The 13735-nt window shown below is 45.3% G+C and overlaps 1 protein-coding gene across 1 annotated transcript in view; it reads left to right on the top strand.

Moving 5' to 3' along the window:
* Positions 1-12496, top strand: part of ANXA13 (annexin A13) — a 59137-nt gene extending 46641 nt beyond the window's left edge. Inside the window, exons 10-12 of the mRNA XM_008001484.3 lie at positions 3934-4009; positions 8626-8738; positions 12023-12496. Of these exons, the coding sequence (XP_007999675.3) occupies positions 3934-4009; positions 8626-8738; positions 12023-12142 (309 nt within the window). The 3' untranslated portion in view covers positions 12143-12496. The remainder of the gene's footprint in view (positions 1-3933; positions 4010-8625; positions 8739-12022) is intronic.
* The last annotated feature ends 1239 nt before the right edge of the window (positions 12497-13735 follow it).

Here is a 13735-nt window from a genome sequence, read left to right as displayed (position 1 = left end):
TGGCAAGTGACCAAATCTCCCCATCTTCTTTTGTAGAACAGGGACCATGAACATCATCTTCACACCCCCAGAGTGATTTTAAGGTTAAATAAGATAAAGACTCAGAATAGTAGCTGGCATGTGGCAAGCATACTAACGTTTGCTATAATTACTCCGGTTTACAGTTGGCTAACAGTGCCCACCATTCTCAAGACAGATATGATGTACCTCAAAGATAGGCTCCAGAAAAGATGCACATACATTGTATTTTAATCCCGGGATAAATTTAAGCCCACAAGGTGAGTTAGTTATTTCAAGGCCCTTAGCAGTAAGTCCTTCCCTGAAAAGCAGTCTTTACTTGCAAAATGCCTGGAGTAGAATATCAGAATTTTTTTTTTTTTTTTTGGCATCCTATTTTATATGTGTAGAGGCCTTTTACCTATTCAAAGCACTTCTATGTTCTGTGTCTCACTCAATTTCACAACAACAACATAACTATAATGTAGGCTGAACAGCTATTGTGACCCACAACTGCTGGACAAGGAAAGTCTGTTGAGTGAGGAACCATCTGTAACTTATCAGGACCACACAGCAAGTCGGTAGCAGAGAGTGGATGAGAACTCCAAGATTCCCCGACCTGAGCTCCTACCTCAGCTGAAGCTGGCTGCTCCTCATTCCAAATAGCATTTCCTATGTGTTGCCAGCAGATAAAAAGACAATAAAGCTTTGGAATTTTATCATGACTGTATATAAACCTTTAGGGCCCGCTCCTTTCAAAACGTGCCCAGAGTCATGATCAAAGACAGCTGACCCTGCACTCCCCTGGTCTCTGTTCCTGGAGCTGTGTAGCCTCTGAGCTGGAGGACTTCTCTGTGACCGAGATCCTCTTCCCACACTACAGGGTCCACAGATGGAGTTTCTGGGTACATGCATGTGTGTGTGTGTGTGTGTGTGTGTGTGTGTGTGTGCGTGTGTGTATGACTCTCTACCTGAAAGTACAGTCTCCAGGCTAATATCTCAAAGTTGATCCTGAAACAGCAACATCAGCATCACTTGAGAATTTGTTTTAATTGAGAATTCTCAGTCCCCACCAGACCTACTGAATCAGCTTCCCCGGGGCTGGGGTCTGACCATCTGTGTTACAGCAGGTGTTCCAGGTGATTTGTTTGAATGTATACAGTTTAAGAAGTCAGCTTTAGGCTACAGCCATATGTCCTTGTGCAAGTTATTAAGGGTTCTGTGCCTCGGTTTCCCAAACTGTAAAATAGGGATAATAGTACCTACTTCATCGGGTTAATAAGGATTAAATGAGTTAACGGAAATAGGCACTTAGTACCTGGCATGCAGTAGGTGTTCAATGAACATTAGCAATTGTCAGGAGTCTCCCTGGGTGAACAAACGGTGCCAAAAATCAGAGCTAAAGCTTACATGTACAATAAGGTAATCTATGGATTTGATGATTATTTACATGAAACCAGCTCTAAAATGCTATCTATTCATCCATTTCAAAAGCCTTGCTCAAGCGTCATTCTTGATATTTATTGCTGATGCTTTTAGAGTTCAGCCTGCTCTTAGACCCTGGTTCTATGAGTTTTCTGATGGCTTCTGACCCAAAGCACAGAGATGCTAGTCTGAGATCACTGGAGTTTCTTATGTAGCATGAGTCATCCTGGCTTAGGGTTGAATTTTAATTTTCAGCACAAAAACTCAAGGTTTTGCCATTTATTTATGCTGTAAGCCTGAGTCTTAACTTCTGACACTCCCAGCAATCCCAGGCCAAGCAACAGAGTTTCCCAAACTGCTGCATCATGCAGGATTACATTACAGTCTCCAATGTTACCAAATATGAAAGACTTACATAGCTATAAAACCAAAGGAAAGTCCCCAAACAGGACTCAGCATAAATGGCAGGTACGCATACCCATATCCCACTTTGCTGCCTCCCCACTGTGTGCCTCACGCTTTGCCCCCGCCCTGTACATGTTCCCCATTCCACGCCAGAGGCTTCAGCCCTCTAACTCTATCGTCAGTGCCAGAGCGCAGAAGGCTCTGCTGTCAGCTGCTGTCCATTTGGGGAAACCGATTTTCAAAGAAAGAAATGTCTCCACTGCTCCTCTAATAACCTCCCTGCAGGCATTGCTGCCTGTTTAACTAGAGTCTCAGAGACTTGTTTGGAATCTACCCTCATAATGTATTTTTCTATTGAGATCAGAAAACCTGCTTCTGTACAAAGAGCCCCTAAGAATCATGTTGCAGTAACTGAAATGAGAAGTATCCAAAGTACAGTCCCAACAGCTTGGGCCAGACCATTGTTTCAGATTGTGTCCCACGGAGATGCCTCAGCAGCTACCAGGAGTGGGGTGGGGCAGGAAGGAGACAGGGCAGTACCTTCTTGTTGTAGTGTGTGAATAGCGCCTCCTGGAGTTGTGCAAGGAAAAAATCTGAGAGGGCAAAAACATGGTATTGATGCCAATGGCTAGGGAAAGAAGCCCCCCTCCCACCTCCCAGCACAGCTCTGCTTTCTGCTTTCATCTGTTTTGTAGGTTGAGATTCTACAGAAAATTTAAAATCCCTGTTCTAGCCTGGTATTAACAATAGAAATGGAAAATGGTTTAATGTGAGGATTTTTTAAAGTAAACAAGACCTGTGTGAACAAAATGTTCTCTTGAAGTATGATCTCAGTCTACAGAACAAGAACCTTGTTTCTGGGAAAGGGATACCAGTCCCTTCCAAAATAATGACTCCCACATCAAACCCAAGAAAGACTGGGGGCAGCTAAGGAAGGGGCAGTTCCCCCACTCTTCTAATCTGCTTTCTATTGCCACACACCAAGGCCTCCAGATACGCAAACAATGACTAGGAGATCAAGCAACAGGGCTTCATTCAATCTGAACACAGTTCCTCCCGCGACATATATTGTGCTTACATCACAAAGAACATTTTGTTTACCTGTGTTTTCAAAATAAACCACATAAACTCCACTGGTGCATACTCAAAGTCCCTAATTATTTATAGAATCAATTGTGTCATATCCTCAAAAGATAATTTCTAAGAAAGAAGTTTCAGTATTTGTAATGCGTAATTGCATCTCCCCAAACCCAGCAAAGCATTCTCCTTTCTCTTTATGTGCCTGCCCTGAGCTTGGCCCGGGCAGTATTTGTGTTAAGGATAGTCACAATTTACTCTGAACTTCAGCTTCTGTAAATATTTAGAAAGAAACCTAATGTGTAATGCTGTGCAGAGCAATATGTGAGCCAGTGGTGAATATAGGATTATTTGGAATCACCCCAGAGTGAAGACAAGTGGCATTTTGATGTGGTCAGCCGCCCCCACCCCCACCCCAACCCCCCACTGTCGGCTTCCAGCTCTTACAGACCCACCCTCTCAGGAACTTTAGATCAAGTTGTTATCATGAACTTCACCATCCCTACTTATTTCACTCAAACTGTGACTAAGTCCCTGGTGCCAAGACAAGGGAGAGGATGGAGGTGCGTGTCAGATGATCATAACCACAGCCTCCTGGGAAATTGAAACTGGAAAGGGTGAAGAACACATGGGAACTAAACTACACATCAATGTTAAAAAAAAATCTATGATTATAGTATACATTAATTGTTTCTCCACTCCCAAATTTTACAGATGAGGAAATTGAGATTGAGGGAGTGGCACTAACTAAGGTCAAATCCATTAGGGGTCAAATCCATTAGGGTTCAAATCCATTAGGAGTCAAATCCATTAGGAGTCAAATCCAGACTGACTCCTCAGCAATGAGAGCCCCCTCTCGAATGGATGGCAAACACCCCAATCCTACAAGGCAAGAGTCGGGATAGGAGTTCCCTGAAGCCACAGGACTAAATCTGGAAAAATTTAGTGCTTTTTGTAGAGGAACAACCCCAAGAGTAGCAAGGTCAAAGGCAAACCTGGAATAACAGCTGATTTTGGTTTTCTCTGCAGCTCATTGGCAAAGACATAGAAGAAGCCATTGAAGAAGAAACATCAGGCGATTTGCAGAAGGCCTATTTAACTCTCGGTAAAGTAAAGTTCGGAGAGTTCCCGTCTTAGGTTGGGCTGCCTGGAACCAGACTCAGACAGAGGTTTGTGTGTAGGAAGATTTGAGGGAATAGCTTTTGGGGGTCAACACATCTAAGCAGCACCGAGCAAGAGAGAGAGTGACTGTGATGTGGTTGCAACAGGGGCGCTGCTGATCCCACAGAAAGCTCGGAAGCTGGGATGTCCAAAGTGGAGCAAGGGGGCCAGGCTTTTGCACCCCACATCAGCTAGTCATGTAACACTGGCTGTACCAGGGGAGCATGCGCAACCTTGGGCAAGCCAGCTCTCTCCCTTGGAGGGAGATTCCTGGGGAGGGACTCAGCTGTGAATGACTGCCTTGATCCTGAATAGACATCTGAGTGGCACATCACAGCATCCATTGCAGTCCTGCTGTATTAGTCCGTTTTCATGCTGCTGATAAAGACATACCCAAGACGGGGTAATTTATAAAGAAAAAGAAGTTTAATGGACTCACAGTTCCACGTGCCTGGGGAGGCCTCACAATCATGGTGGAAGATGGAAGGCACATCTTACAAGGTGGCAGACAAGGCAGAATAAGACCCAAGCGAAAGGGGAAACCCCTTATAAAGTCATCAAATCTTGTGAAACTTATTCACTAACGTGAGAACAGTATGAGGGGAAACCACCCACACGATTGGATTATCTCCCACTGGGTCCCTCCCACAACATGCAGGAATTGTGGGAACTATAATTCAAGATGAGATTTGAGTGGGGACACAGCCACACCGTATCACCCACTAACACCAGGGGTCCCTGAGCGTACTTGTCAACAACCTAGGACCGTTATCCAGTTTCAGGCAGCCTGATGGCTCACAGGTTTCCTTTTCCATTTGGTTCCTTTCAGTGTTTTCAAAGAATGAAGTTTGTTTGGAAAGAGAGGGGAGGGAGATCAGATCTTGATCGTGCCAACCAAACCCCAGGACCTCCTGTCCAGGTGTTGCCCAAAGGCAGGAAATAGCAGAGAGATGGGCATGGAGCTGTGTCTGGCAGGCTCCTTCTTTCTTTCTGCAAGCCCTGGAATGAAGGCATTGTCCATTGTCCACACTCCTGTGGTGAGGAATCCAGGGCCCCAACCCAAATGGCAGGAGCAATGGAGAGACCTGTCCTCCAAAGAGGAAGAACCAAATAAGCAACCCTGGAAGTTAAAAAATGTGCTCCAGTTGCCAAACTCTTTTGTTTGGTTTCTTTGGGGTTTTTTTGAACAATGTCAGCAATTGATTTTTTTTAATCCATCCTTATTTTGCATTCAATGAGCAAGACCTCTGCTGTGATATCCGGAGGCCTAAAAATCCTTGGTGTTACTCATGACCCATGCTGGGTATATACACGAGCCCTGGTATAAGTGACTGTGCTTAGGGCCTTAAGCCATTTATGCCGGAGGTTGCAATTTTTTTGAATTGCAGACATGTGTGAAAAATTCAGACCTTGGCGATGACCTTGAGCAGTAGGATATAAATAACTCCCACATGCTTAGTATTCCAATAATGGAACATTAGGCATAATTAAGAAGAGTCTTGAGTAGATAATGGGATCTACTCACGGCCCAGTTCTGAGGCTCTGCGTTCTTGCTTGTTGTACTTGCAGTGTGAAAATCGGGAAAACAACAGAGTGTAGTCAGAAGATGGTATTACAATTATTCAATGATTTAACATTTACTCAACACAGGCCGGGGCCCAGGGTTTGCGCTGGGTGTGGGGATAAGAGGTAAATAAGGCCAGTTCTTGCTCTTAAGGAGCCTAAACTCATGGTGGATTTTAAGCTGGTGGGTACAAATCCACAGATTAAGCTAAAGATGAAGATAAAAACGAAGAGCAAAGAGGGTACGGATGAAGGAAAAGCCAAGTCCCTGGGGTTGGGGACCGCACACTCTAAGAGTGGGCTGTACTCCAGTGGTAGCAAAGGCCAAAGTGATTAGAAGAGACCTTGAGAATAAGCACACAAATACCAGAATATGGCTTCATGACTATTTTCTAGACACTTCCCACCCCACTCCCACCTAACTGATAGCGATGCCAGTTTATGACTAACATCTAGGAGCAGGGAGCTGAGGTCAAATGGCTCCCACCACATGTAGCCTCTGGAGCAGCATTTCTCAAAGTGAAGTCCATGGACCCCCTGCCTCAGAATCACCAGTTACAATGCAGGTTCCTGGGCCCCACTCCAGGTTCCCATTGAGAACCTCCAGGAAGGGAGCCCGGGAAGCCACACTTTTACAAACTGTCCAAGTGACTGTGTTATACTCACTGAAGTTCAGGAACTTGCTCTGAAGGCAAAGGGGAGCAAGATACAGAGCACCGGACTGGCTGTCCTTTCTGCCACTTGCTGTGAAGAGTTTCTTTCTTTCTTTCTTTCTTTCTTTCTTTCTTTCTTGCTTGCTTGCTTGCTTTCTTTCTTTCTTTCTTTCTTTTTCTTTCTTTTCTTTCTTTCTTTCTTTTTCTTTCTTTCTTTCTTTCTCTTTCTTTCTTTCCTTCCTTCCTTCCTTTCCTCCCTCCCTCCCTCTCTCCCTTCTTTCTTCCTTCCTTCCTTCCTTCCTTCCTTTCCTCCCTCCCTCCCTCCCTCCCTCCTTTCTTTCTTTCTTTCTTTTCTTTCTTTCTTTCTTTCTTTCTTCTCTTTCTTTCTTCCTTCCTTCCTTCCTTCCTTCCTTCTTTCCTTCCTTCCTTCCTTCCTTTCCCTCCCTCCCTGCCTCCCTCCCTCCCTCCCTCCCTTCTTCTTCTTCTTTCTCTTTCTTTCTTTCTTTCTTTCTTTCTTTCTTTCTTTCTTTCTTTCTTTCTCTTTCTTCCTTCCTTCCTTCTTTCCTTCCTTCCTTCCTTCCTTCCTTCCTTCCTTCCTTCCTTCCTTCCTTCCTTCTTTCAAGACATAGTTTCACTCTGTCACCCAGGCTAGAGTGCAGTGGTTCAATCTTAGCTTACTGCAACCTCTGCCTCCTGGGTTCAAGGGATTCTCGTGCCTCAGCCTCCATGCCTGGCTAATTTTTGTGTTATTAGTAGAGACGGAGTTCCACCATGTTGGCCAGGCTGGTCTCGAACTCCTGACCTCAAGTGATCCACCGGCCTGGGCCTCCCAAAGTGCTGGGATTACAGGTGTGAGCCACCGTGCCTCGCTGCAGTAAAAGAATTTTATTCCACATCTTCTCTGGCTATCCCTGCCCAGACTTTTGAGGGATTCCTGCTGCTGCTAACAACAGAGGTTGTTCCCCAAGCATAGATTATAGACAGGAGAAATGTTGAGAGTTTTCTTCCCAAAAAGCAGGTAGAAGGAATGTCAAGGGAGAAGACCCCTGTGCACGAGTGGAACACAGTGACTTCAGGCAGACAATGATCCCCGCATCAAATCGCACTGTACGGAAGAGGATTTTCAGGAAACTTTGTGGTGCTCGCTAGCTCAAATTGTCTGGGGACCACAGTGAGTCTCGAATATGCTACTCCCCAAAGTAGCGTGCAAGTTTCCCCTGAACCACTCCCAATCCAGCAGCTTTTGGGTTAGTTCTCAGGAGAAAGAGGCCAGACATTGTTTCTTTTTCAGTGTGATTTTCTTTTCCATTGAAACTGTGGCAGCTGCCACATGGCCTGTAAAATGAGACTGGTTCCCAACCCAGACTCTGCTTCCCGAACTCTGCTCCTCTCCACTGCTTACAAGCATCAATCACACAGACGGTCCCCTAGACAACAACAGCCCCATTACGGGACACAGTAAGGTTGCACATTCCACATTTATGCCAATCACTTACTGTTAATCACTAACATCATCAAGTGTTCTAGAGAAATGTTAACAGCCTAAAGGGCAATGTTTTTTTTTTTTTTTTCCTCTAACGTGTTAGTCATGATGGATCCATGTGAGCCTGGGAGGAGGGGAAGGAATGATTTATTCCCAGGAGAAGAGATGCACCCTATCACCTGCTTGATGAATAGAGACCATGCTTCATTAAGCTGTGGACAGATCAAAGCTGGAAGGCAAGGGGAGGCCAGGAACGAGCAAATAGCAGCATCGTAGGAAAGTGATCTTTAAAAAGGATCAAACATTTCATCAAGTCCACATCCCAGACTGCAAACCAAAAGTTCGTGGGGAACCTGGAAAAGGTTCAGAGATGAGGCTTACAAAACAAACCCAGTGAGGAAAAACAAAGGGTAGGGAGGTTGTTGAGCATAGGAGAGCGGGCGGCTGTCCAACTGGATACATTGTCAAGATGATGAAGTTTTATTCCAGAAGGTTGCTGGCCAATCTGTTTCCCTTCAGAACCCTATGACAGCACCAGAGATTTCACTATGATAGGAAAAGTTATTTCTGCTGGGAAATAATGAGAATAATGGATGTGGCCGGGAGGGCCTGAGGATGCCACAGCTCTCCTCTAGAGCGTCTTCAGGGGACAGGAGAGGAGCTCTGCCTGAAGTTTCCAGGTGCTCTGACCAGGGAATCTTCCAAATCTCGTTTCACAACAGTGTCAAGTCAGCTCCTTTCAAACCTCTGCCTCACCATCCAGTCAGTTCAAAGGGCAGCCAGGTGACACTTAGGGGGAGTCCCCAGGTCATTCCACAAAATGTGAAAGCCTCATGCTTTCTTTTCCTTCGTCCTGCCCAGTGAGATGTGCCCGGGACTGCGAGGGCTATTTTGCTGAACGTCTGTACAAGTCGATGAAGGGTGCGGGGACAGATGAGGAGACGTTGATTCGAATAATCGTGACCAGGGCCGAGGTAAGACACTCTCCGACTCCAAAGAGGCGGCTGTAACTTCTCTTTTTTCCACCACTGATGTCATCAACAAATAGTTTCTATTAAGGGCCTATTTACAGAAAAAGTAAAACAGAGACAGCCCTTGCCTTCCCAGAATTTGCAGAAGACATCGTGCTCTGCTTCAATCTGTTTCTTTTTATAAAAATACAATAATGGTCGTTGCTTCTTTTTTTGTCCTCTGTGGCTCCGGAGTGCTCACGGAGGGGTGCAGAGGCAACCCTGTTGAGCAGTTCTCAGGGGCTGCAGCTCTGCACGGCTCCATGTTAAGGAAGACAAAACAAAGACACTTGAAAGAGGTCAGCCAGCAGCAGGGACAAAAAGAGAATGATTTCCGAATTCCTGAGCGAGGCCTTTCCTTAACTGAACACACTGCAGAAGCAAGCACATCAGTGTAAGGCAATGGTTCTCCATCTTGTCAAAAACTATTGCTCCTCTAAGGAGCCTTTTTAGACACACTTGTGTCTTCATTGCCATCCCTTCCCCCCAAGAAATGTTAACACCAGAGATAACACTACAAATCTGTTTATATACCACATGGATATCAGTGCTTCATACATAAAAAGATTAAGGGTTTTTTCACCCCCTAAAAGTCAATTTGTGCTTGCTCTCAGAAAATGTGTGTGTATAAGGAAGAGAAGGGAGAGGAGGAGCCAACCGCTTGGGAGCAGCCGTCAAGACCACAGCTGGCCAGGCGCGGTGGCTCCCGCCTGTAATCCCAGCACTGTGGGAGGCCGAGGTGGGTGGATCACCTGAGGTCAGGAGTTCGAGACCAGCCTGGCCAACATGGTGAAACCCCGTCACTACTTAAAACACAAAAATTAGCTGGGCATGGTGGCACACACTTGTAGTCCCAGCTACTTAAGAGGCTGAGGCACAAGAATTGCTTGAACCCAGAAGATAGAGGTTGCAGTGAGCCGAGACGGCGCCACTGCACTCCAGTCTGAGTAATAGAGTGAGATTCGGTCTCAAAAAAAAAAAAAAAATCACCGCTGACACTTTGGGATATGGGGCCACAGACAGAAGAAGGTACAAAGTAAAGGGGAAGTGGCATTTCATCGGCAGCGGGAGAAGCCTTGGGGAATGAAGTGGAACTAAGCACTTGAAAACCACAGACATCTGCCCTCAAAAAAAAAAAAAAAAAAAAAAAAAAAAAGTTCTTAAATGAAGGGGGAGGTAAAGGGGGAGGGACACCAACCCAAATTCTGATCCATGGCTTCTTAACACATAATACTTAACATCTGACTCTGTTTTTAAATATAACTTTGCAATAAGACAGTTCTTGCGTTTTTATTTCTATTCCTGGAATTTCTTCTCCCCTCCTTTCTCCTCCTCCACAACTCGTCTTTTTCTATTGAAGGCCACGTCTCTCTCTCTCTCCCCTCTTCCCCTTTGCCAGTCTCTCTGCTCTGCTCCTGCCATGGCTCTGCCTCTCTCCTCCATGGCGCCAAACCCCTCTCCCTCCTTCCTCTCCAGGTCTTCTGCCTTGTCTGGACCTCTGTCTCTTAGAAACTCAACCTCCAGCCAAAGTCACTGAGAGATGAGAGATCTTGAGGGACTCAAAGGGGGCAGGTTGAACACAGCGAAGACCCAGGATTCCAAAAGACCCCCAGAAAGACTGGATCCATCCAAAGGGCTTGTGAGGGTTCCATGATCACTCCGGCGTGGCCCACAGAGTGTTTTATTCCAAGAAGCTCTGTCTCAGAATCAGCCACACGTCCTGGGCCACCTCAACATGTGGGCAGTTCCCTCAGAAGGCTTCAGGCCTAGCTAGATATAGTAGTTTGACCAGATTTCCTAATCTCCCAAAGCCACATGGCACTAGAACAGAGCCCTGTACACCCCATCTCCACCCACCCTCCACCTTCCTGCCCCTGCCCCTGCCCCAGCACGGGGCAAGAAACCAAGCAGTGGGGCAGGGGGACACACAGGCTGGGGGAGAGACAGACGCCACCTGTCTCCTGTAGCGTCGGCCACCTGCTCAGCATCCACTGCAAACCCTCCCTCACTCCCCTACATACTCCCATCCTGATCATTTCTCTCACTGTCTCAGCTCAGCCCTCTCACTTGGGCAGGAGAAGAAAGAATCAGATCCCTGAGCCACACTTTTTGGGCCTGGAGTACAAGGAAGGGTCTAAGCCAAAAAAGAACAGAAAAGAAAGACTCCTGGTTAAACAGAGTTCTCTGCTTCTTTTACGAGATCCATTGTGTTCTACCTGGAATTACATCTTTTCTGATACAAGGATCACCTCCTTTGCTAGGCTGTAAACATCCATTGGCAGAGCAATGTTTGAATTTATTTTTCTCCTGCGTCCTACCATCACTTCCAGCACCTGGGTTGTTCAAGCTTCCGGTGAATTACACTCACAATAAATCCTACAAGTTGATAGTGATTTGGATTGTGTTGACTGGTACTAATATCCTTGCTAATCAGGGTATGAGGGAGAAACTGCTTAATTGCTTAATTCCACATCTCTGTGTTGACAATTTTCTTAACTTTATACCAGGTGACAAGCAACTACAGCCTGCAGGCCAAGTCAGGCTCACTGCCAGGTTGTGTACAGTCCTGCTAGCTTAGGACAATTCATTTTCAAATAACTCTTAAAACTCAAAAGAAAAACAATACTTTGTAACGTGTAAAAACTGTATGAATTTCAAGAGTTTTAGGGCCGGGCATGGTGGCTCATGCCTGTAATCCCAGCACTTTGGGAGCTGAGATAGGTGGATCACCTGAGGTCAGGAGTTCAAGACTAGTCTGGCCAACATGATGAAACCACGTCTCTACTAAAAATACAAAAAAAAAAAAAAAAAAAAATTAGCCAGGCAGTGGTTGACTGTAATCCCAGCTACCCGGGAGGCTGAGGCAGGAGAATTGCTTGAACCCAGGAGGCGGAGGTTGCAGTGAGCTGAGACCACACCATTGCACTCCAGCCTGTGCAACAAGAATGAAACTCCATTTCAAAAAAAAAAGAAAGAAAAGAAATTCGAGAGTTTTAGTGGAACACACACACACACACACACATGGACACCTCTGCAACCTTTGGGGAACTGACCTCTGCCTTCCCTTTCCTGATCACAAAATTGAAATAATGTGATAAAGGAAATAATGATAGGAAATAAAGCCCTATCTCAAAGGGCTGTTTTAAGGCATAAATGAGCAAATGAATATAACGTGTGTAGAAGAGTGCCCACTGTTTGTGAACACACCACAAATGTTCCTGTCTCCACTGCTGTTATTTTTTCTACAGGTGGACCTTCAGGGGATCAAAGCAAAGTTCCAAGAGAAGTATCAGAAGTCTCTCTCTGACATGGTTCACTCAGACACTTCCGGGGACTTCCGGAAACTGCTGGTAGCCCTCTTGCACTGAGTCAAGCCAGGGCAATAGGAACACAGGATGTAACCGCCTTTGTCAAGAGCACATTCCAAATCAAACTTGCAAATGACACTCCTGCACAAACACCCTCAAGAGTCCTGGATTACTTTCTTGGCAGCTTAAGCGGCGCAGCCAGGCCAAGCTGTTTAAGTTAAGGGCAGCAACGTTAAGATGCGTGGGCAGGGCACCTTGAACTCTGGCTTAGCAAGCATCTGGGCTGCCTCTTCACTTTCTTTTAGCATGGTAACTGGATGCTTTCTAAACACTAATGAAATCAGCAGTTGATGAAAAAACCATGCATTTGTAATGGCACATTTAGAAGAATATGCATCCCACAAGTAAGGTACAGGAAAGACAAAATTAAACAATTCATTAATTTTCCTTCTATGTGTTCAGTTTGAAAGCCTCATTGTTAATTAAAGTTGTGGATTATGCCTCCATTAACTGCTTTTCCAAAGATTGTCTTGATAAGTTTGGGCTCTTGTCTTGGAAATATGAGACTTGTGAAATTCAAACATACATTTTTTAGTGGTCACTAATCAGGGCTAGTCATAAGGAAACAATTCACTTGCTTTTGTAAAATGTAACTAAGGGTAAAAATCCCCTAATCTGCTACCTTGTTTAACTGGGTTTTATTCTCTAGACATTTGACCCACTTGAGCCTTTCGTCTGATCTTCAAATACAATTAAGCTGAGCAAAGTGCCAACAAGATCAAGATCGATGGTCTACCTCTGAAGTGAATTGGTTCCACACCAATAGATTCTGTGTTCCAAAACTTTAGTCTCATAGCCACGTGTTGCTAGACATAGAGGGATCTGTCAAGAGAACCTGGACACTTTGGCCCAATAATCATAGTTGTCATTCATTGGCTGATTATTTGTGCCTGACACTGAGTAGCCCAATTTCATTCTTAATCCTCCCCACAGCTCTGTGAGGTTAATATTACTCCCAATTATCAGTTGAGGAAACTGACACATTAAGTAACCTATCTAAATTCATTTACAAGTGCCGTTTTCACACTACTATAAAGACATACCCGAGACTGGGTAATTTATAAAGAAAAGAGGTTTAAGTGACTCACAGTTCCACAGAACTGGTGAGGCCTCAGCAAACTCACAATCATGGTGGAAGGTGAAGAGGCACACCTTACGTGGCAGCAGGAAAGAAAGAGTGGTGAGCGAAGGGGGAAGAGCCCCTTACAAAACCAGCAGATCTCATGAGAACTCCCTCACTATGACGACAACAGCATAGGGGACACCCACCCCATGATCCAATCACCTCCCACCAGGTCTTTCCTGGGGATTACAATTGACACATGAGGATTACAATTTGTGATGAGATTTGGGTGGTGACACAGAGCCAAACCATATCAACTAGCATTTCAATCCAGGGCTGGATGACTCCAGGAATCATGCTACTAACTGCCTTTATTGGAAACATCACTTGAAGTACATGAGAATGGGTCTGTAATCATTCATCTGCTTAATTCCTTACTATCTGCCAATCACTGCGCTGTGCTCTGAGGATACAAAGATAAGTAGAACACTGATTGCCCTTGGGGCGGTTCATTCCCAGGTCAATAATGT

Source organism: Chlorocebus sabaeus, chromosome 8, assembly GCF_047675955.1.
Source record: "Chlorocebus sabaeus isolate Y175 chromosome 8, mChlSab1.0.hap1, whole genome shotgun sequence".
NCBI lineage: Eukaryota > Metazoa > Chordata > Mammalia > Primates > Cercopithecidae > Chlorocebus > Chlorocebus sabaeus.
This window is presented reverse-complemented; position numbering and strand designations above follow the sequence as displayed.